Genomic DNA, 23144 nt, shown 5'->3' on the forward strand with positions numbered 1-23144 from the left:
TTCAACTTACCACTTTTTCAACTGTACAATTTATTAACTCCTGTTTGATTGTCAGCACTTTTCCTCATCAAGCCTCTGAATTATTGTATTACATCTGTATAGTTATCTGAGTATTCAACCAGTAGTGGCCTGAAACACTAAAGGAGATGGGACATTGCAATTTCAGTGTGTAATCAATGCCAAAACACTTTTTGTTGTTAAACCATAAGTGATATAAACAAACATAAACTAATTGCAATGCTAGGCAATACTTCACAGAACGTCTACCATTCTTCTGCTACACTTACTTTCTTGACACTTCTTGATGTTTAAAAACAAATCATTCATACACGACACAATGCACTTACAGTAGGTGTACAAGGCAGAACATATCACAGAAACTAGAACAGAAACAGTAGTGAAAAGGCACTGACTTGGTCAACGAACATCCCAGCTCAGTGGAGATAACAACGGTGTGGCCATCTGTTATCTGGGATTACATGCCTGTATTTCTGTCTTAATTTAGGTAAGAGGAAAGATGAATTGCTCAAACATTTTCTGACGTCCTTCTCATTCTACTTCTAAATCACATCTGAAAGGGAAGTGAGTTAAACTGAAGTTACTTAACACAGAGTCAAACTAGAGGGGCAGACAATGAGTGCTCACATCAGCCAAGGCCATATGGCCTTCCTCATAATGTTAATGAAAGTGAAAACTAAATGATGTGCCTGCCCTGTAATTTAAAAGGTTCTTCCTTGGCCCATGCTACTTCCTTCCAGTGGAAGGCTTCCATGAAAATCAGGCCAGTAGTTTTTTCCATAATCCTGCTGACAGCCAGACAGACAAAGAAACAAACAACACCAAAAACATAACCTTCTTGGCAGAGATAACAAAAACAAATCAAACTTCAAAAAAAAAAAAAAAAAAAAAAAACTTTAAAAACTTAATCTTGTCCAAGGAGACATGTGCTCCCTCAGGTATGAGTCTTTTAAGTACAAAACTGTCTGTTGTTGCCATGGGGCAACGAGAGAGAGGCATGGGGTGAAAGGTCAAGACAGGCCATGGGGGTGAGTGGCCTTTGGGTTGGATTGGATTGGGTTCTGGTGGGTTTCAGGTGGTGGCGCCACTCACAGCACGGTTTCCCGGAACACCCCAATCAGGCTGTGCGGCCTGTCGTGCTCCCCAAGTCGGGAGCTGCCTGCCCGGGAGCCCAGTCGCGAGCTGGCGGTGCGAGACCCGGGCCGGCGCTCCCCGGTGACCCCCCTGCGCACCGTGCCCACCCCCAGCTGCAGCTCGGCCCAGGTGAAGGTGCTCAGGTCCCCGCAGCTGCGCAGGTGCAGCTGGCCTGGCCGCTTCCTGCGCGGGAGCGTCTGGGCCAAGGGCTCCGGCGCAGGGGCCACCTCCAGGGCAGCTGGCTGGAGTGACGGGGCAGGCTGCGAGGTCGTGGCTTCTGACCCGGTGATGACCTGGAGCGCAGAGAGAGGAATGACAGGGTCATCAGAATCCGTAAACACTTGACGTGTGTGTATAAACCGCACTACAGTGCTAATTTAACTGGTGCCATAAAGGTCACAAAAAACTCAAAATTCCACAAATTCCGCAAATTGTTACATCACTGTATCACTAGGAGCGCACAGCATACCATACGTTTCAATATGAAACCTTTATAGTAGTTACACCTCACACTTAGTTGTCAATTCACAGAGGATTCAACCTGTTTGTTAGTATAGTGGTTTAAAAGAAGTGTGTATTTAACTGACTGCTTAAATTTATGTGTGGGTGAAAAGGTGCAACTCATTTTTCCCCTGTAATTTAGATAACAAAAAGTGTATCTTATAGACATAAAGTGAAATATTTTAAGCCATTTTTATTATAATAATTATTATAATCTTATTATCTCAAAATATTAGAATAAAGAGGTTATAATACAGAAATGTCCGTTTCCTGAGCCTTTAAAGTGTGCTTCAGTAAACACAACCACAATCATGGGAAAGAATGCAGACTTGATACTTGTCCAGAAGGGACTTATTGACACTCTCCACAAGGAGTGTAAGGATGACAGCAGCCTTGAGAGAATTGTCAAGCAAAGTCGATTCAAAAACTTGGGGAACTTCACAAGGAGTGGACTGAGGCTGGAGCTATTTGGAACTGCGGTCAATACACGGGTGCAGTCAATACATGGTTTCGTCTTTTTTTATTGCCATAAAACACGTCATGTCATGTGGTTAATACACAATGTAGCTAATACACAGGGAAATTACTGTCGTGAAAATTATTACTGGTTGCTGGAAGGCTGTGTCTGTAAATTGTAAGGACTGTATGTATGAATGAAAGAGGCTCCTGTCATTTGAGCCTACTGCAACTGACCTGTTCTATGAAGCTGAAATTCCTGTAATTGTTTTTCTGGCCACTTTTGGCAGAATATTCAGAGAATGTCAGAGCTGTAACTTAATTCAGAGGTTTGAGGAAGAAAGAATTCTGTTAGCCTGGGTGCCATTCCGAACTTGGTCCCGCTCACAACATTTGAGGTTGGGAAGTTCGGTCTGGCATTGCTCCATTGTGGAGCAAGTATGCTCGCCCTAGATCAGGCGGACCAATCAAATCAGGCTTTACGATGATGGACAGGTGAGCACCAGCGCCTGGTCTATCACGTCATCTGAGCACGCTTAGATTAGGCTTATGTTTGAAACAAAAACGCTGTGGCTAGAAAGATAGGCTACATGGCTTTTAAGACCCCATATGGAAAATGCATATTATTTAATGAGGTTTTATCACTGAAAACGATTATTTCTGAAAACTTTGGCCAAAGTTGAGATGTGGGAAAACTTGTGGTTTCACTTTCATCAAGGGAAAACAGCGCTGTTGCGACATGTTCCCTCATTCGTTTGAAATCTCTGATTGACCACCCTGTTCGAGGGATTTGCGACAGCCTTTCCCAGCTGTTTAACATGTTTGTAGCATATCAATGTTCAACAGAATTATTTTTAAAAATGGAGGGGATATAGGCTATCCGTTTTTTCCTAATAGCCTACCCTACTACGTATCTCTTAGATTTCGCTAATGAGTGTGGTAGGCTAGGCGTTATTGATGGCACTAACTTTTACAAAAGACCAGAAAACAATGTTAAGGCATTTGTGGAGAAGAAGGATGGTTCGTGTGTTTTCTTCCTACACCTCACGGTTAGCTATTTCGTTGCTCTGATTGGTTAGGTTTATCCAATTGAGTGCAGAGGCATTCCCCCACTGTATCGGTTGAAACACGCCCCATAATTATGTCCCAATGGAGCAGTATCAGACTCATATTCTGACTAGAATTCAGTATGACTACATCAGGCTAGAATTCTGTGGCAGTGACTTTTTTTTGCTTTGGTTTGGAGTCTAAGAAAAAAAAAAAAAAAAAAAAAAAAGTAGGGCCTAATGTTGACAGAATGTAGCTTCATTTGAACAGTGAAAATCACTTACCATTCCTGGAAGGTTGTCCCTATCATTTACCCAGACCTGTCTATATACAGTATAAGGCTCATGTCTTTTGGTCCAACAGTGACTGACCTGGTCTATGAAGCTAAAATTCCTGTCAGTGTTTCTGGCCACTTTATGTATATATAAGAGGCTCATGTCCCTTGGCTGGACTGCGACTGACCTGGTCTATGAAGCTGGCGCAGCGGACCGCCTCCTCCATGTGCTCTTCGTCGGAGCGCAGCATGCTCTTGATGCTGTTGACCAGCTCCTGCACCTCGGGCTCCAGCCTACTCCACGAGGACGAGTGCTCCAGGAAGCGCGCCACCAGCAGCTTGGTGTCGCGGTAGCTCTGGTAGTCCACCATGGAGGTGGGCCGCGGCCGCCGAGGACCCCGGCCCCGCCGCAGTGTTACCCTGGCCGCGCCCGAGGCCGCCTGCTCAGAGGCCGTCCCTGTGTCCGTCTGGGTGGCCGCCTCGCAGCTTAACACTAAAGGAGGGCAACGGAGAGGGAGAGTGGGGGGATTAGACATCGAAACAAAGACAGGAAATGACATCATACGATTTCCAGTGATGACGAGAGAAGACCAAGAAAGGAAGGGTGGATGGACAGGGAGAAAATGTCCATTTGTCCAAATGTCCATGTCCATTGTTGAAAATGAAGGGAGAGAGAAAGGGAGAGAGGATAGAGAGATGAGGAGGCAATCGAATGTAAGCAGAGAGAGAGTAGGACAACCTAGAACAACCAGGACAGTAAAATCTGAAAGATCAAGTGATCTATTAATTACTGCAGGACACAGTAGTCTACCTACCAGCCTGACATATCGGCTAACACACAGCTGACCCATTTACAACATCCTGCATGATCTTCTGAACAGGGCAATCTATAGTCAGTGACATACAGCTACTCACTTTGAAACTATTTAGCACACACTTGCTAACAACTGCCACAATCTACATCCACCTTCTCTCTACTGCCCACTATTTCACAGCATCACCATGCTTTGTGGCACAGTTTATCACATGCCTATAGCAATAAATGTCACTTTTCTGAATTTGCTTGTTTTGCTCTTTTTTGTCTTTTTTGTCTTTTTAGTCTGATTTTCATTGTGATTATTGAAACACAGCTCTCTGACACAGGCTTTGCTGTTGCTGTTGGGTTGAGTGTGTATGTGTGTGTGTGTGTGTGTGTGTGTGTGTGTGTGTGTGTGTGTGTGTGTGTGTGTGTGTGTGTGTGTGTGTGTGTGTGTGTGGTGGGGGGTTGTCACTGAACTGTGGTATACCCATGAATAGCAGCATGGTAAGCAGGAACCTCCTGGATCATAGCTATATCCATGATGCACTGCAACGTTACTCAACAGCCACAGGGGCTGAATATGATACATGTACGCTTTTCAACTAGACATTCCAAAACACTGAAGAGCGAGATGCATATCTAAATGAAATATACTGTGGGAGAGCCCTCGAGCAAGACCACATAGTCAAACCTGTCTGAATCCATTTCATGAAGTTACACAGCCTGCCTGTACGTGTCTATTTATTTTGGAAAACATTTGAAGCTTGGCACGTGTTGTTCAGATGAGGCAAAGCCGCCTTGACCGCCGAGAAACTGCCTCTAAGCCGAACTGCAGGGATCACTAGTCTGTAAGTGAGAGGAAAGAGGGCTATATATAAAGGGCTCCTCATGTGTCCACTGACAGATGGACAGACTGCAGATTTACGATGAGAAAAGGCCCACCGAGCCAAAGCTTCACACCCAGCCTCTGGCCCTGTCATCGAACGCTGAATCTAGAAAGCAGGACTGTCAGCTAGCCACTTATAAAACTGTTATTACATTACAGTTGAGCCCGATTTAAAAAAAAAAAATTGACCGTCTCCTGTAAATCCTTTTTAACTTCATAAATATTTCAGGTCATGTATTTGTCTTTCTTTCTTTAGTTGTTATCACAGGAGCGTGATGTTAATGGGAGCCTGATGCAAGTGTATGCAAGTCATGATAAACAACCTTAGGGGCCTATGTAACCTCTATTTATTCATGTGGCTTTGCCCCCCAGGCACAACAAGGAAACATAAGGCCGAATTATGACTCATCAAAATGGTTAAGCACTGTGTTTGTGTCGTTGCTTTACTTGCTTAAATGCAGTATATCATGACACACAGTTGTTATGCTGGATCAGACAATCTTGAGGACACTGATTACACTGGTAGGAGGACCGGATATCAGTATTAGAACTCTTAGCCATTTCCTCCCCAAAGAATCTCTAGAAGTCTTTTAACAAGACCAACAAGGCAAGTGAATGCGAACACATAACTTACCTTTAGCGGCCAGGTCCAAAAGCACCGGGTCACTGTTGGACCTGCGGAGCTTGTGGGCTCTCCTACTGGTCTGGGTCGCTGGCGCTGCTGTGGCCGCCGCCACTGAGGAAGTCGCCGTTTGCAGGCAGCTGTCTGAATCAAAACAAGACCACTTAGAGGTCAAAGGTCACATCTGCTGTGTCACAGGTGATTGCTTTAAAAATAACAACAGAAAAAAAATCTGAGGTTGGACCATAGGACTCTAGATCACATGTCTGTCTATAAGCCTACGTGCTTTAGAATTTTCAGCTGGAACTGGCTATTTGTAGCCTGATGAGCCAGACCAACATTAAAATGTAGGGTCTGGCCTATCACCATTCGCAGTGCTCAGTCCGAGGGGCGGGATAATCGGTTGTCTTTCAAATTCCCTCTGCACGCAATAGGACAGCGCTATGAGTCCCATGCGTTTCCCACCAGCGGAGCTATTTGGCTAGTTCAAACTTTTGCCAACTTAATAAAAGCTTAACTCGTGTCACACTGTTCGCCAACATCAACTTCCATCTTATTTGTTTTCAAGTAGCAGGGAATTCAAGCCAAACCGTTGCAACCGGAGAGTTGCTAGACTAAACCTGCCACTAGGGTGCGTCTAGATTTCTAGGCTAGGCTATTTGATGAGATCTAATTGATCCAATCACAAATTGAATGGACCCCATCATGAATTTGTCTAGGAGCCCAGGTTGTGAATAGACACTGGCCTCGTGGTGTCAGTCTTTGTCCACCATGGCCGAAACGACCACATGCTGGCTGAAGGACAGGAGAGCGGACGGTACAAAAGGGCCAACTCTCCAGTCTCCATCAATCTGAGAGCTCCTCCAAGTATGGCTCACAGTAGGAGAACATTTCCCCTGCAGATGCACTCACTCTTCCTTGTCTCTGGGTCCGCTCATCAGTAGGGGGTCATTTATCATGCTCAAGCAAACATAGTTTAGTAAGGGCCAATATCAAACTGTGGTCCAACTGGGAACAAGGGAGAGTCTAACCTCTGGAAGAACTGCATTGCATGAGAGAAAGAGTGAGAGAGAAAAAAAGAGAGAGAAAGAAATAAAGAAAGAAAGACAGAAAGGGAGAGATGGGACTGATAATAGTTCAGCAAGTTCAGAATGTTTTCATTTTCGTACAGCTTGGGAGACTCAAACGCATTGACTAATGTGTTCTGAAAAGGACTCTGAAGAGACATTCTGGCAGAGGGACAAGGGCTGTGACCGACCTACAAGCAAAATGCATGTGCTTTTTATATGCAGATGACATAGTTGGAGATGGACACTCTCTGTCGCCACAGCAAGGTTATGACTCAGTCATGTAAGTATAGTGCTGGCTCGTCCGCAACAGCACCTCGAAAATAACTCTGTGGAGGTGGGGGACACTGCTTTTGAGTCTTAAGATTATACTGTTCAAATCACAACATCAATACATTGCGGATCTATGTCATGTAGCATGGGACAGAAGCCAACATCTTCCTAAAAACAAAACCACACAATCAGTCTTGGCCTTGACTTCCTGAACATGACCATCTTTCCACCATTTTGAGAACTTCAGAACACATGGGTGTTGAGCCATAGACAGTCAATTTTGCGGCTTAACAAATGAAAGTGCTTCCTTGCACATGGACAAACTTCAATTGACCTTGCTGTGAATTTTCCTCACCAGTGATGGACGCCGCCGCCTCTGAGTGGTCCCTCACTCCATCGGTCAGATCTGTCATCTGGATCTCTGTCTCCTGGGAGCAGTAGATAATAGAGAGGCTGGATTTTAAGGGCAAGTCGAAGAGCAAAAGGCCTGGCCAAAATAAACTGTGTGACACTGCTAATCAGTGGGCCCTCTAAGAAAAGCACAGAAGGTCATGTAAAGATTATCTCACTTTAAACTGCATCTAAGTTTACTCAACCGTATAAATAACTAGCCTATCAAAATAGTTCACTTCTATCTGTCGCCATGAACCTGAATTTGACACATATGACAAAAAGGAGCCCAAAGCGGCCAGCAGCATTTGTAAACATTTTTTGTTCCATTGCTTCTGTTTTTGTGGTTATGTTATGCAAGGATGTGCAATACCTGGGCGGTGGAGGGGTTGGATACTCCAGGAACTGACTCATATGGAGGAGGAGGGTCCAGAGGACAGAAGACCTCCACCCCTTTGATCCGTGCGCCATATATATGAGGCAGGGGGATCACACTGTCACCAAACATTCTGTTGATAAACACACACATACACACAGATATACACACACACACACACACACATTTTGTAAGCATCATTACCCCACAACAAGTGTCATCAAACCATCAACAGCATAAAAATCAAAAGCTCTCTGCCAAGCAACATAGCTCCTTCCTCTCTCGATCCAGCTGGGGTCCAGCCAATAGATGTTATGGAATAGGCATCGCACATCACACCAGAGCCCCAGCAGGAGTTTCCTTATTGTCCTGCCAAATAGCTCTCCGCTACACACATCTGCCAAACGCATGCACGTCAGCAAGGCAGCGGGAAGTCTGAGACGCCCTCAAGTCCAGGCAGGGTGAGAGAGGACACTATGTCCTCCTGACGACTGACGGGGTGAATGTGGATAAAACTCAAAGTTTAAAGCCAGCTAACTCTATTTGTATCATACATAACAGTAACTGAATCCAACTGAGACATCTGTTCAGTGAGATTTCATGACAGCAGATATAAGAGACTGGCCTAGAAATCTAGACGCAGCCTAATAAGAGACAACTAATGGGAAATTTCAGCATTATGCCTCTGTAAGGATAGCCAGCTGGTACATAGCTGTGCAGTATGTACGGTATGTTTGATAAACCCCCTTCCCAACGCCTTAAAAGACGTGCCAGTGAGAGAGCTAACACCCCAGGGTTTTAGCTCAAGTGCTAGCACGCTCGACTCCCAATCAGAGAGTTGTGAGTTGCAGGTTTGAGTCCAGGACCGGGCGAGTGCAGGGTTGAGCTGCACGATATAGGCCTACACAGTGCAGATTACACCTCTGTTGTCCAAAAGGATGCTGCACATAACAATGCTAAACAATAACATATTTTAAACACTATTTAACTCCTAGTGTTTTGTTTCATATACAGGTGCAAAAAATTGAATATCACCCAGACCATTACAATTGTACAATTGGGAGTGCGTCTGGAAAAGGTTAATTTACTACTTCCAGCAGGGGCGTAACTACCAGTGAAATTAAACCTAAATTGGTACATTAAACTCTTACCAAATCGTTTCAAAAGTGTAGCAATTTTGTAAATGAAGGTTTTAAATTCATTAGTTTACTCAATTCCAAAGAAATAAACGTCCATGCTAGATTAGCGATTGCAGCCTATTTGCGTGCCTGTGTTTAAGGGGGATTGGAAATGGGCTTCAATGGCCTCTTGGTATTCCCAGGCTACAAAAGACATTAACCTTGTACAAAACTAGGAAAGATGCATTGTGTCAGGTTGCAGGAAATATCGGTAATTTCCTCCCATAGCCTAGTCCCTGGGCAGGTAGGCAGTAAAATACTGACAAAAAGACAGAATGAGAAAATGGAGTTACCTGCGAGCCAGCCGCGGGGTGTAGGAGTAGAAGGTGGAGAAATAGGACGGGGGTGGCGCTGGGGGCACAAACTCGTCTGGGTCGGGTGGCCGGGCTGGCTCTTCGGCATCCTCCACAGCTCCCCGCGGTTCCTCCTGGGGAGCAGAAGGACAGTGAGAGCCGGCTCATGACACTTGGAGAGGATCTGCACTCATTCACTATGGTTGAGGCCATGCAGGGAGCCATGAATTCAGTTTTATGCAGATTACCCACACTGCTGGAATGAAGATAGGGCTACATTTTTAGACATTCTTCTGATCTACAGCATCTGCTATAAGTAAATAATCTAACTGATGTTTACAAATAATTTACACATTTTGTTCTTCTTGTATGTACTGTACTTATATGTACTGTTATGATGAATGTGTGAGATCCTAAGTTTGAGTAATTCAGTTTAATGCAATTTGAATATCTAGCGTTCTCTACTTTATGTCAATAGCTTCGGAGTATCTTAAAAAAAAAGGATTATGGTTTAAAACTGCTATTGACGTTGTTTTCTTGTTGCTTTGACATGTTGAAATAAGATGTGACTGGAAAGTGAAGACATTTCTCAATGGATGTGGCTTTACTTTGCAATCCGGGAGAGCTTTCACTGATATTCTTAGATAAGACAGAACTAGACAACATGACAGGGGAAGGTGAGAATGCAGTTGCCAGCAGCCCTGTCAAGCTGCTGAGAATCCAGTACATGAGCTGTGAAATCACATGACCGGCAAGGTGAAGTGTGATTGGTGGGCCTTACCATGCAGGGCCGCCTGGCACTGAAGATCTGGAGGTATCGAAGTGCCGCAGCTACCAGGCACACTGCCGTGGTCACAGCATTCAAGGCACACAGCGCAAAGAGAACTTTCTAGAGCGCAGCAGAGGAAAAGAGAGCTGTGCTTAGAGGACAGAGCAATATGTCTGGTCAAATAAGAACATGCTAACCATAAAATACAGGACATATTGTATACATGTTCAACACACTGCTCTGACTATCTGGTAAAATGATCATATTTGAGAACACGCTGCTGTCCCATCCTCTCTCACTCTGACACATACACACATTCACCTTAAGAAGCACCCGCATCGTGTTGCATGAGTAGCCCGGGTAAATTTTCAGCATTTTCTCCTCCTCGCACTTTGTAATCGGAGTTTCAGCACAACAGTTGCAGATGTCACCAAGCTCACTCTGTTGACAGAAAACACAATACATGAATGCTTGTTATTAATGTTATACATAAATGTGATACACAACACATTGATAACATATGTCTCCTACTATTTAATTTTCCTCTGTATCTAAAACAGAGACTGCTACAATATTCCAAAACCACACGCATATTTGTTTTCTTTTCTTTCTACAGTATCTCTCCAACTAGATGAACTGCATAACCTATATATAGTGCTGCAGCCGCTGAGGGAAAAAAACCCTGCGTCTTATTTTTTATTCACTACTCCTGCAACTTCTTGTAAACTGCAAGTCTTACATGCTCTCCCTTTGGTTGCTGATTGTTGAAACTAAAATCTTACATGTAAATTACACATTGTACACATTCTGTACAAAATACTGTGTGTTCTAAAGCCATACTCATCACACTCATGTCACAAACGTGTGTGCACTACCTCACTAAGACAAGTCTGCACTAGCGGACAAAGTTCTTTGGCGACGCCCAAATGCACATCTGTATTTGTTTTGTACAGGCACACTTCTACCATTCTAACATTACACACTGCTTTGTGGTATGTCTAGATTTTTACTATAGTGTGCCAGTGTGTGTGTGTGTGTGTGTGTACATGTGTGGCGAGCTATTCCACGAAAACTGCTTTTAGTCTCCCCGCTGCACTAGTGCAAGTGGCAGTCATAATTAGCCAAGACATACTGTACCTCTCAGCATACTCTTATACATTGTACCACAATCTAAAAGTGACCTATCCATTTATATACCAGGCCATATATGACCAAAATAATCCCTGTGAAGAACAGACCATCCTACAAAGTTCCAACAGAGCACAGACAGCACACAGTGAAAGTCCCATCATGCACCCTTGCTGTTGATGGGAAATGATCAGCGTCCCCATTTCGGTACCCACAACCTCATTAGCAGATAGACTGAGCAGTGACTCGGAGGTTCCTCCACCCCCTACTCAGGGTGTAAATTGCTTGGAGCTTTTATGCTGGTGGATGTGTGTCCAAAAAAAGGCCGCTTTAAAAATATCTGACTGTCTCCTGGGGTCTGAAGATTGCCCAGCTAACCTTCGCACCACCCCCAACACACACACACACAAACACACACACACACTCCAAACAAAGCCCCTGAACTTCTGCTGGATGGATGGAAGGAACAGACGCTCGCGTGACCAGTGTGAATACAAACCCAGGCTGCAGGAGGTCCCAGATGAGCTCAGCATAACGAGCCAGTGTGATCAAGGTGAGACAAGCAGGACACTGCAGCAACGAACAAATCACACATACAGAAACACATATACTCACCTACATGCACACACACACACACACACACACACACACACACAAACATGTCCAAGCACACAAAGACACATGCAGGCACACACGCACGCATGCAGCCACGCACGTTGCACGCACACACAAACACAGTGTGATAACACAAGCCCTGTTACTGACCATCTGTCCAAGAATGGGGGCCTGGTGTACACCAGTTTTGTTTCATCAGAACATGTCTTCTGCTCTTAAGCATGTTGTATGTATATTCACAATGCTCCACTATTTTCACATTTCCCCTCTGTAACTGAGAGACCATACAAAACAAGTGAGGGAGGAGTGAGAAGATTTAACCTTGAGACAACTCCAGTTTTCTAGGCCTCGTATTGGGGAGAGCATCGCCAGACTTGAGAACAGATGGCCTGACCATGAGGCTCCATTACTCTCTCAGTGGAGAGAGAGACAGAGAGGGAGAGAGAGAGAGGAGACTGGGCAAGAGAGAGAGAGATTTTGAGAGAAAAATATGGGTTAGAGAAAGGGTTAGAGTGTCTGTGTGTGTGTGTTTGTGTGGTAGTAAAAAAGAGAGAGTGAGGTAGAGAGAAAGAGAGAGATGGACAGACTACCCCTGGCTTGGAGTAGGCTGTTCCATAAAACTGCAGTGACCTCCCCTCTCTGCGTTCCAGCATCTCGCTCTAGCAGGAAATGGAGCCGCCTACGTCAGGAATCGCTGTATCAGGTCACCCTCCATTACCTGCAGAGTGGACGCTACGGCGAGGTCTCTGTCTGCCACCCCGTGATGAATTGCCCTTAATTACCGCTATCTGCCCTGATGCATCGCAAAGCTAATAACGTCACCCAGGACAAGACCGAAACATCGGGAGATTCTCAGATACATCCTGCCTCTGTGGAACTTGACAAAAAGATACTGACGATGATAAATGTGTCTCTCCATGGTGGATAAGCAGGAGGAAATCAATCAGGGAGAACATCTTGTGCACCCGAGTGCACTCCTTCGAGGGGTTAGTCGGTCGACTGTACCCCCTGAGAGATCTAATCACCTTTAAAGCCTGTCTGGCTATGGGATAAGGAAAGGCCCTGGCTGAACACTCAATCATATCTTCTTTTTTGTTTAAAATACTCAAGCAGCTTATCATTAGCCACAGCTAAAGATGCTGTAAGTATGCTTGAGTTTGCATACTTCAGAGGTTTGTTGTGTCTGGAGGCTTGACAACTTTAAATCCAAATTTAAATCCATGACTGTGAGGATTGTAATAGCCCAGGCCTTTAGAGTATCCAGTCCAAAGTTTATCCATGGTGCAAATTCAAAATTCTCTTCCCATTTGTTACATCCAGTTGTCATTTTCAGTGTGTAGATGTAGATGTAACAAACTGATGTAACAAACTGATATTGCTTATTAACTATCAAACATAGTGCTACTATCTAATAAGAAAATAGTAAATGCTAATGTGTAATACAGCCCAGTATTACACATTAGCATTTACTATTTTCTTATTAGATAGTAGCACTATGTTTGATAGTTAATAAGCAATATCAGTTTGTTACATCAGTTTGTTACATCTACATCTACACATTCATGTCTGGACAAAACAGACCAGTATCAAATTCTGAGTCTCAGTCTACAAGTATAAGTACAAGTAGGTGTACAGCTAAGATGTTCAGAACAATGAGACCCCATTGAGAGGAAAAATATAGGCTTACAGAGCTCTAGATCTCAGACAGTGAATGCGGCAATCAAGCTAACGGACAAACAATTAAATACGGGCATCGCAGCGCAAGCCTCTAATCAGGCACCCACGCTCGCTCGGCGCTCCACACAGAGAAACTGTCCGCTCACTGCACCCTGCCATCCACAGGGAAAGAGTGAAATGGAGGCTCTACACAGCTCACCCCACTCCTGACAGAGAGGCCCGCTTATCCGTCAGAGGATCTGTCCTCTGGGGCTCTTCCATCTCTATGATCCCACCCCTCTGTCTTTCAGGAATAATTGCCGCTAATTTAGCAAAATTAATGTAATTGCTGAATCATGACAACTTTTATCTAATAGCTAATTTCCACATGAAAGGACATGATGATTACCATATTTATGTGTAAAGGAGAGGGGATACGTCATTCTGTTAGTCTAGATGTAGCGTTAGCAGCTGCTAAAATGTTCCAACTTCCATCCCATTGAACATAACAAATGAAAGAGCAAGGAAGCACTTTATCACGCAAACATACCAAGGTAGTTGAGCTCAACCACATCCTGACCACACGCCTAACAGAGTAAACTGGGGGTCAAATACTTTTCTATTCCCTGTTGCAATGCTAATATCATAAAGGCTCTATCCTGGGACCCAGGGACCATGGCCAGGTTATCACAGACTCCTACTTTGGTAGGCTACTGTGTAATCCAAGCCCTTGAGTGAGGATGGACTGCTTAGTCAACTGTGTGCCAGCTGCCGTGACGTGGTGAAACCCTGTATGTTGTGAGCTGGCAGACTCACAGCTAGCAGCGCTAACAGCTCGCAATCATGAGGGAATTATAAAGTGTGAGTCATGGGATTCTAACAACACACTTTCACACAGAATCAGCAAACCAATTCAATCTCAGTGACATGCCAGTGTGTTCTGTTTTGGAATAATTGTGTGTGTGTGTGTGTGTGTGTGTGTGTGTGTGTGTGTGTGTGTGTGTGTGTGTGTGTGTGTGTCAGAGAGATAGAAAGAATGTGTGTATGTCAGAGAGATAGAAAGAAAGAGAGAAAGAAAGAAAGAAAGAAAGTGAGACAGACGTAAGAACCCAGCTGTGGTTCTTTTGTTTGCAGGGTACAGAAAATGACACACACACACACACACACACACACACACACACACACACACACACACACACCAGACACACAGTGGTGTTTCATCAATGTGCGAGATGCAGAAGGAGAGGGAGCGGGAACACCGTCCAGAGGAGGACAAGGAGGGGGTATTATTAGAAACAGCCCCTGCTGCTGATGCTCTCTACTGACAGCTGAGCTCCACAGCAGCCAGTGATGGGGCGTGTGTGTGTGTGTGTGTGTGTGTGTATGTTTGTGTGTGTGTTGTGTTTGTGTGTGTGTATAAGCGCTTTTAAGCGCTGTATGTGTGTGCGTGTGTGTGTTCGTGTGTGTGTGTGCATGTGTGTGTGTGTGTACAAAAGAGACACATGTGATTTTATGCTGTATGTGTGCATGCATGCTTGTGCGTGTGTGTGTGTTTGCATATTTTAAGAGAGTATGTGTGTATTTCTATGAGGTTATGTGTGTGTGTGTGTGTGTGTGTGTGTGTGTGTGTGTGTGTGTGTGTGTGTGTGTGTGTGTGTGTGTGTGTGTGTGTGTGTGTGTGTGTGTGTGTGTGTGTGTGTGTGTGTGTGTCTATGTGTACAAGCTGAATGTGACCCTGGGCTCCTACCTCCCTGAGAGGCAGGGAGATGCTCAGTGAAGTGAGCTGTCCAGCTGTCCCTCCAAAACACACCATTACCATAACCCTTCTGACACGCTGTCCACCACCGGCTCTCTCCAGGGGGATTACTGGGGATTGCTAAACTCACCGAATTGCCTTGGTAGGTGGGATTCCATAAACCTCACTCCCCTGAGGATGAAAAGCACTAAGAGCTGTGTCTGGCTGCTGTGGCTAACATACAAAACAGATTTGTTGCTGTTGTTGTTGTTGTTGCTGTTTTTGTTGTTGTTGCTGTCCTTTCGCTACTCTTGAGACTGGACTCATGGAGACCAGACCTATTGATTCGTATGAGAGTTTGAGATGGTCTTGAAATACACTGGAAGGGAAGTGAAAAACACCCAACTCACACACACTTGCATACACACCACTGCCTTTCTAGTGGTACAATCAAACTAGAAAGCCATCCCCATTTCAATGTGTGACTTCACAGCCAAGGCCAACGTTATAAACATCACTCGCGGACATTTATAGACAACCCCCCCTTAAGAGTGAATGGGCTGCTACCCACACCAACATCTACTGACTGTGTCTGATGTGGCAGTGTGCATGATGGCAACAGCGGTGGTTTCATATGGTGAGCAGAGGCCATTCTGTGTGGGTGTGTGTGTGTGTGTCTGTCTCTCTTACCAGCTGGCAGTTTGTCATGGTGGAAACCAGCTGTGCTCCCTGACAGCATAGGATGAAGCCGGCCAGGTTGAGTAGGACACAGACCACCGACAGTAGGACAAACAGGTTCATCTGAAGGACACAGAGGGAGACGAGAGAACAGAAATGTATAGAAGAAATGTGAGGTTGCTGTTGTTGGGTGTGCCCATATACATACAGTACAGGTTCATCTCAAAACATTAGAATATTGTGTAATTTTACAGAAAACTTACTTTCATATATTCAAATAAGCAATAATGTCCATGCAATATCAATGATCAATAGCTTAATGAAAATAAACAAATACTATAATATACAAACCATAATGAATTAATTTATTAATGAACACGGTGTTAGTTCAGGACTGTCTTGTATAGACTACCCATAAAAACAATGGTGACTTCTGTCTACTCTGAGAATGTCATAGGCCAGAAGTCAGGCATGCCACTTTTCCAATGATACGGTTTGGCCTATCTGTAAGTTCCTCTTATGTTCTTTCTATATTTCCATTTTTGTATGTAGTTCAACAAAGTTTTGTTGACACCGACATTAAAGGAACCATATGTAAGATTGTGGCCAAAACTGGTACTGCAATCACTTTCAAAATACTGTAGAGCGGTGTATCCCCTCCCCCATCCCCCCTGACTCGAGGTTGCCAACCCGGATGCCGAAACACGACTGACTTTGTGATTAGTAGATAGGTGGAGGGTGGCGCATCAGGCCAAAACACAACATGACATGACAAAACACAACATCAACATCAGTTGAGGGCTGCAACTTCACTTTTTAAAAGACAATATCCTGGCCGGACTACTGTTGTCAGTGACTTGTATTTGAAGTGAACATGATTTCTTAATGTCTAGTGACATATCAGGGCCATTTTATGATTAATTGAAATACATTTCTTACATACGGTTCCTTTAACCCTCAAATATATATATATTTTTATAATCTATCTAATTATCTTACTCATCATTAACTACTATTGTTATGCTTTCATCTACCATCTTCATCTTTGCACATTCATGGAGTTAATTAGGTTTACATTTCACTACTAATTGTATACTGTTATAACCGTGTATGTGACAAATAAATGTCTGTGAATCTCTGATTCTGATTTTCTTTTGCAGCTGCAAATTCTGCTAACAATCTATTCCACTTTCCACCAGGACTATAGTCATGTGACCGTTATCATATGAGCCCCAGCAGATATTGTTTTCGGGCAAGCCCAGAAATGCCACTGCAGTCAAGGCCAAAGGCAATGTTACTGCAGTATCAGGGTCCCTGACATTTCTGGCACCTTACTCCTAGGAAGGCTGACACTCCACCCTCCCCCTCTCTATCTCTCTGTTGGTGACAATTTAGAAGGGAAGGGGGTGGGAGATCTGAATCACTTTGGCTCCATGGCCCTTCGAGGCACATATTACACCACACATTGATTCTGTCCTCTTCTGCCTATCAACTGGCAGGGGATGCCATATGCTGCACTTAGGGTCCATATCTCACTTCCATTAAATCCATAGATTGAATTGATTTCATTACACACACATACACTGAGAGTCAATTTATGGTCATCTGTTTTATAAATCATATTATTTAGTATAAATCATGGACACATGTTTGATGTTACCCAATAAGTAAGTTTGATTCAAAGCCTCTGTGTGCTTTATAAAATGCTACAGTGGCTGATTTTAGATAGTACTTCAGGCATTCAGTCAGTACTATTTAAACATTTAGATAGTACTGACTCCAGATTTACTGCATGTACTGTTGGCAACACTTCAATAGATTCTAACTTCATGCTGAACTCCAGCTTTTGGCTGGCTACAAAAAAAGTGATAGCAAACAAATGTGGATTTTTTTTTTCTTTTGTAGATAGGTAAGTGAGTCCATTTTTTTCACCACCCCTCCATTTAAGGGTGGAGCTCAAAACTCAACGCATTTAGATGTGTAAGAAATAATTCATCTGAGCCTCTCACGCCGTCAACAGTCAGGTTTGCAAGAGCCGCTTACCAATAGGAGCATCGGTCGTCTCCATGTTGTGAGGCCTATGATCCCTGAGAGGATGACCTGCACACAACAGAAATAGCTCAGTGAGATAAACACACACACACACACACATTATTTTGTTCTCTCTCACACACACACATACCAAAATGTTCTCTCACACACACACCATCATTTCTCTCTCTCTCTCTCTCTCACACACACACACACACACACATACCAAAATGTTCTCTCTCTCTCACACACACCATAATTTGTCTCTCTTTCTCTCTCTCACACACACACACATACCAAAATGTTCTCTTTCACACACACACCATCATTTCTCTCTCTCTCTCTCTCTCACACACACACACACACATCAAAATGTGCTCACACACAGAAAAACACATTCACTCACTGTTCAATAAAAACAAACCATGTTTACTTTCTGGGTGAACTTTCTGTGTGGCTGGAAGCCCAGCATTTCCTCTTGGAAAAAATCTATTTTCCTTTCTCTGAATCACACTGCTTCCTGCCCCAGTCCTCCTCCATTCTCCACACCTCTCCTTCCCTTCATTGAGACTTCGAACAATGAAAACAAAACATACACACATGCCACTCTCCAACCTATTCACACATTTCAGCGTGTGTTTGTACTGTCAGTTCAGGAGACCCCGAGTGTAACATGCCTTCCCCTAATCTGAGAGTAACTTTGTTTATGGTCCAAACACCACGGCTGGTCTCATCTAATAACAGAGTCCCCACTAGAGGCCTATGGAAGCAGTGCCCTAAGGACACCACATATTGCTGCAGGCACAGCCGATTGTGGACAGGCTTTCAGCCCTGACATCCTGAGGTCACTGGAGGGGAAGGGATGCAGACAAGTGTGTCGACAGTAGGAGAGGGCAGTGGGCGGACGTGTGTGTGTGTGTGTGTAATGTAAATATGTGTGCGCATAATGTGAATGTGTTTGTGTGTGTGTGTGTGTGTGTGTGTGTGTGTGTGTGTGTGTGTGTGTATAAGAGTAATGTGTATGACAGTAGTGTGTGTGTGTGTGTGTGCGTGTCTGTGCAGAGGTCAGTGAGTTCTCCATGTGTTGTGGCTAACCGGCCTTAATCACCTTTTACGCACCATTAAATTGTCACCATTTGGTTTCTGCTGTCTTCACAGTGCCCTGGTGCAGACTAAAATTCATTGTGTTTATGAGCATGGATTTAGCTGCACAGACAGCATTCACACTACTTGTTCAATAGACATAGTGAGAACATTGTGTACTGTATATTTTATATTGCATACAGACAGGCTATGTCTACATAGGAGCCATAGCTGGCATTTTTCAGAATGCTGTATAATGCATCCATTCTTAATAATAATAATAGCATTGTTGTCTATTGTTTTTATTATACTGGGCAGGGGGTAGTTTGGTAACCCTTTACTTTGCAGGCTGCTGTTGCTGGTAAATCAAATATTCAGCCTATGCAAAGTTGATATGGTGTGTTCTCGAAGATTATAACTACTATGAAATACCTTACACATTCTTAGCATCTAGTTTAAAGACAAATTCCAGGCCTAATTTCATAGAAGTTTTACAATATTTGCCAATTGCTTACACACTAAAAATGAATGCTTAGACCAAAGGCTCAAAACCTAAACTTCTTGTAACCATACCTTAAACACAGTGTAACCATATCTTAAACACAGTGTAACCATACCTTAAACACAGTGTAACCATATCTTAAACACAGTGTAACCATACCATATTCTGCTTTGCACTTTTTTTGCGATTCTGTAACATGCTTACGGCAAAGCACACACTGTTCCTGTCCCTTACATTAGACACATTGTTCAAAAATAGTCTAGTAAAACTTGCAATAGTGTATTTTTGATTTTGCAGGCCCAGGTTTCCCTTGAAAAGGAGATGTAAGATCTCAATGGGACTCACCTGCTAAAATAAAGGATGAATAAATAAATTGTTAGAAGAACAACTGTAAAATGATTATTGGAGCATTTCTATTTTGGAGTTTCACATAAGACTCTCTGAGAAAATTCCAATACAGATAGTAAAGATTGCAATGTTTTACATAAAGCACATCAGTGTGTTGTAGTTGACTTGAAAGAGTAATTCAAATGGTGAATGTGTGTATCATTTTGTTGCAAGAATGACATTTTGAAAAAGAATTGTTAGGTGTCGATTGCAGAGTTTCATTTTGACACAGATGTGAGTTGTTTATCTCCAAGTGCTCTCTTATGTGGCTTGTGAGTTTTGACACAATGAGGCTTATTATACAAAAAGTGTGTAAGCCATTGGCAAAAAACTGTAATTTGGGGAAACAATTTATAGCAGGCTACCAGTAAGATTTTAGATCAGGTTCATATATCTCCTTGGGTGGCCTATGTACTTGGTGCTAATTGTTAATATATAATTAAAGATAGATATAACTAAATTACACTGTAATGCCTGACATTTGTCAGTAATTTAGACTAAAACAAGTATAGTACGTTTTACACACACACAGACAATAATTCAGAATACCCAAACTATGTCTTACTGTGTTTTACTACTATGTTGGCTAGTCATCAAAGAGATTTTGTCTAAATTCTAACAAGGTCCATCCAGAGCTGATTCTGATCTATGTGATTCTGATCTATGTTTAATGATTGTATTTCCTGCTTGAGTATTTCTTTCTTTCTTGTCCATGCAATGTCAAATGTGTTCCAACTGTTGGAATTTAGTTTGACTGGTTTGGGACTTATTATTTTAAATTAAAGCCAAAAAGCCTACTCAGTAGTTTCTACTTTCCAATCGACCATACGACTGAGCTGCTCCACCCATCATCTATATCTATCCATTTATCCAGGAACTAATTGCAGTCAGTGTAATGAATGCCCTTGATTAGCATCAGATGCTGTCAGCTATTCTAGTCACTGGTGAGGATAGAACAGTTACAGATGGAAGATGGGGTGGGGAGCAGAGCCAGGTTAAGAACCACTTTAATTTTCACAATTTAATCCATACTTTCAGGTAGCAGTAACTGCAATTTAGTAGTGCCAATATTGCAACCTGTTCTTGTAATCTTTTCACTTTAAATAATAGAGGATCAGGCTAAAGAATATCCCTACCAACAATCTAAGCTTTTAGCTCTCCTAAAGTAAAATAAATTCTTATATTAACCAGCTTCTGTCTGATGCATGCTGAACTGTCAACACAAAGTTAATGTTAACAGTTGTCTCCAGCTAAAACCTGCATGTGGAAAAAGTGTAAGACACGGAACAGGGCTAAGCTGATATTTTTCACCTGATGTAAGCAATTGAGAAATTGATACGTTCCAATTCCTCGTATCGTTGCTGAGTAGCAGCAGCTGCAATGCCATTGACTGGACCTGAGCAAACTAGCTTTACAACCCTTCTGCTCCTCGGCGCTCAGCTCTGTAAATGTAACTGTACCCTACCTGTTGATATGTCGCGAAAAGTTGGGTTGCCAAGTGACTGTAACCTCATATAGTTAGGCTACAGTTTAATTTACACAGACTACTGAAATTGGAGGACTCTCATTGGAGGTCGTCATCTTTGCCAGAACACCACAAATTAGTTATGATTTCATAAATGTGGGCTAGCCTACAATGTAGGCCTACTCTAATGTTTACATTTAAAAATCGATGATTGTAGGCTACAACTCTAGTAATTATACAATAGCCTATGAGTTCTCCATGCGTCCAAACAGTAACTTGTGCTGTTCACTTATTAAAATCTTACGCACTGATGAGCCTGCCCAGAACGGGCAGGAATTCCGAACAGGAGGCGAGTTGCTGAGGGAAAGAGCCCCAAAGGAGAGCGCCACCATGGAGCAGCCGAGAGCCAACTGCAGCAATCCCAGTGAAAGCAACGGGCGGCCGGGTAGCAGCGCCGGAATGAGCCGCGACTGAGATCCAGGCATACGAGATCCAGGGGTGGGAATGCAGCGGCTGCGACTTCTGTACGATGGATCCCCCAGCGGAGGGGCAAGCGAGACCCTGCTAACACGACAACACGATCCTGGCAGGACTACTGGCAACGACATTGGAGACGCGCGACTGGCAACAGAACAATAGACCTTAAACAAGGGAGGATCACCAATAGAAATCGTTCGCTCATTTTACTATCTGTAGCTGTGTTTAGCTGAACAAGGCTTACTTCCTCCCTCTTGTCAGTCCGTGCGCTGTTTCTACATGATCCTTCCTTCGGAGGTAGCTGAGTTTTAAGTTTTAAAATAACTCCTCTCTGTGACCGGGTGATCGGATTGCGTTTCAAATTGTTTGGCAGAGGGACAGAGAAGGCGGAGGGTGGGGGTCGCGTGGGAATAGGCCACACAACCCGTTTGTTTTCGAAAAGGAAGACAAATAATGGGTGTGAAATTTTAATCTTATCTTAAATTTATCTCAACGATTACTTGCTGGCTAACCCAAAGGGTCTCTGGAGTTTGGTAAAAAAATAAAATTGGATAAACATAATTTTCTGTGGGGTTGTTTCACTCAGCTGTTTACTGAACGCAAACGTTCTACATATTTAATGAAAACCGTCACTATTTCCTGTTCCTTTTAAAGGGCTCAAGGGTAAAAAAGAAGGCTAGGCCTACAAATTAAAGGACATGAACCAGCCCCCGAAGGACCATGGCGGGAATTATCTTTCTAGAGGTGGTAGAGTGTACAGTAGGCCTACAAGTCCGGCTTCAAGCCTAAATCCTGCAATATTTTGGTTCCAACCATTCACTTAAATAAATATGACATAAATCAGATCATTCTAATTATTAATTATTATTAACACAGTTCTTAAGCCAGGTAGATGTGCGCACAGGTAGAACCAATAGGCGACATCAGGGGTGTCCAAACTACAGCCTGCGGGCCAACTGCGTCCCGCCACGCACTTTAATCCGGCCCGCCAAGCAATTATTTAGATCCGCCCGCCACACACTTTAATTCGGCCTGCCGTGCATTTAATTAATTATAGGTTATCATATGCCACTCGCTATTTTTTTCCAGCATAGATGACGTTGTGATTAACTTTAGGCCACTGCAAACTGCTTAATACTCTTGTTAGAGAGCGTTTACCATATCAATGTCAAAACAGCTTGTTACATCGAGATATATACTGTAGTATCTCCATTGCAGCAGATCTAACTACACTACTCGTTTAATTGGGAACGCATTTGAGCGTGTACAAGAGGGAGAGAGTGCAACAGGTTCCAGCTGGCTTG

The 23144-nt window shown here is 43.5% G+C and overlaps 1 protein-coding gene and 1 long non-coding RNA gene across 4 annotated transcripts in view; one reads left to right on the forward strand and one right to left on the reverse strand.

Annotated features, from left to right (window-relative positions):
• Positions 1–22222, reverse strand: fam189a2 (family with sequence similarity 189 member A2). Of its 3 annotated transcripts, none has more exons than XM_048243316.1 (11): positions 22085–22222; positions 17939–17995; positions 15908–16018; positions 10405–10524; positions 10096–10203; positions 9315–9448; positions 7841–7976; positions 7433–7505; positions 5750–5881; positions 3619–3923; positions 1–1445 (listed from the first exon to the last, which is right to left on the reverse strand). In XM_048243316.1, the coding sequence occupies exons 2-11, from the start codon at positions 17948–17950 to the stop codon at positions 1107–1109; spliced, it is 1470 nt and encodes a 489-aa protein (XP_048099273.1). In that variant the 5' UTR covers positions 17951–17995; positions 22085–22222; the 3' UTR covers positions 1–1106. The 3 variants fall into 3 exon arrangements, with proteins under 3 accessions (XP_048099273.1, XP_048099270.1, XP_048099272.1); XM_048243313.1 differs by having other exon boundaries at positions 21672–22222; XM_048243315.1 differs by lacking the exon at positions 22085–22222 and adding an exon at positions 18360–21657.
• LOC125294500 overlaps positions 22055–23144 on the forward strand; it is a 12077-nt gene continuing 10987 nt past the window's right edge. Inside the window, exon 1 of the long non-coding RNA XR_007193535.1 lies at positions 22055–22137. This is a non-coding gene — a long non-coding RNA (uncharacterized LOC125294500). The remainder of the gene's footprint in view (positions 22138–23144) is intronic.

The sequence above is a fragment of the Alosa alosa genome, chromosome 5 (assembly GCF_017589495.1).
Source record: "Alosa alosa isolate M-15738 ecotype Scorff River chromosome 5, AALO_Geno_1.1, whole genome shotgun sequence".
NCBI lineage: Eukaryota > Metazoa > Chordata > Actinopteri > Clupeiformes > Clupeidae > Alosa > Alosa alosa.

What these genes read in the sequence shown, in the direction of transcription:
- fam189a2 (XM_048243313.1), bottom strand. Translation starts at nt 21,971, where the DNA reads ATGTCGTTGCCAGTAGTCCTGCCAGGATCGTGTTGTCGTGTTAGCAGG. An exon ending in GTGCCAGGCGGCCCTGCATG is followed by an intron (nt 9,449 to 10,095) that starts GTAAGGCCCACC and finishes TCTGCTCCCCAG; the next exon opens with GAGGAACCGCGGGGAGCTGT. An exon ending in CCAACCCCTCCACCGCCCAG is followed by an intron (nt 7,506 to 7,840) that starts GTATTGCACATC and finishes TACTGCTCCCAG; the next exon opens with GAGACAGAGATCCAGATGAC.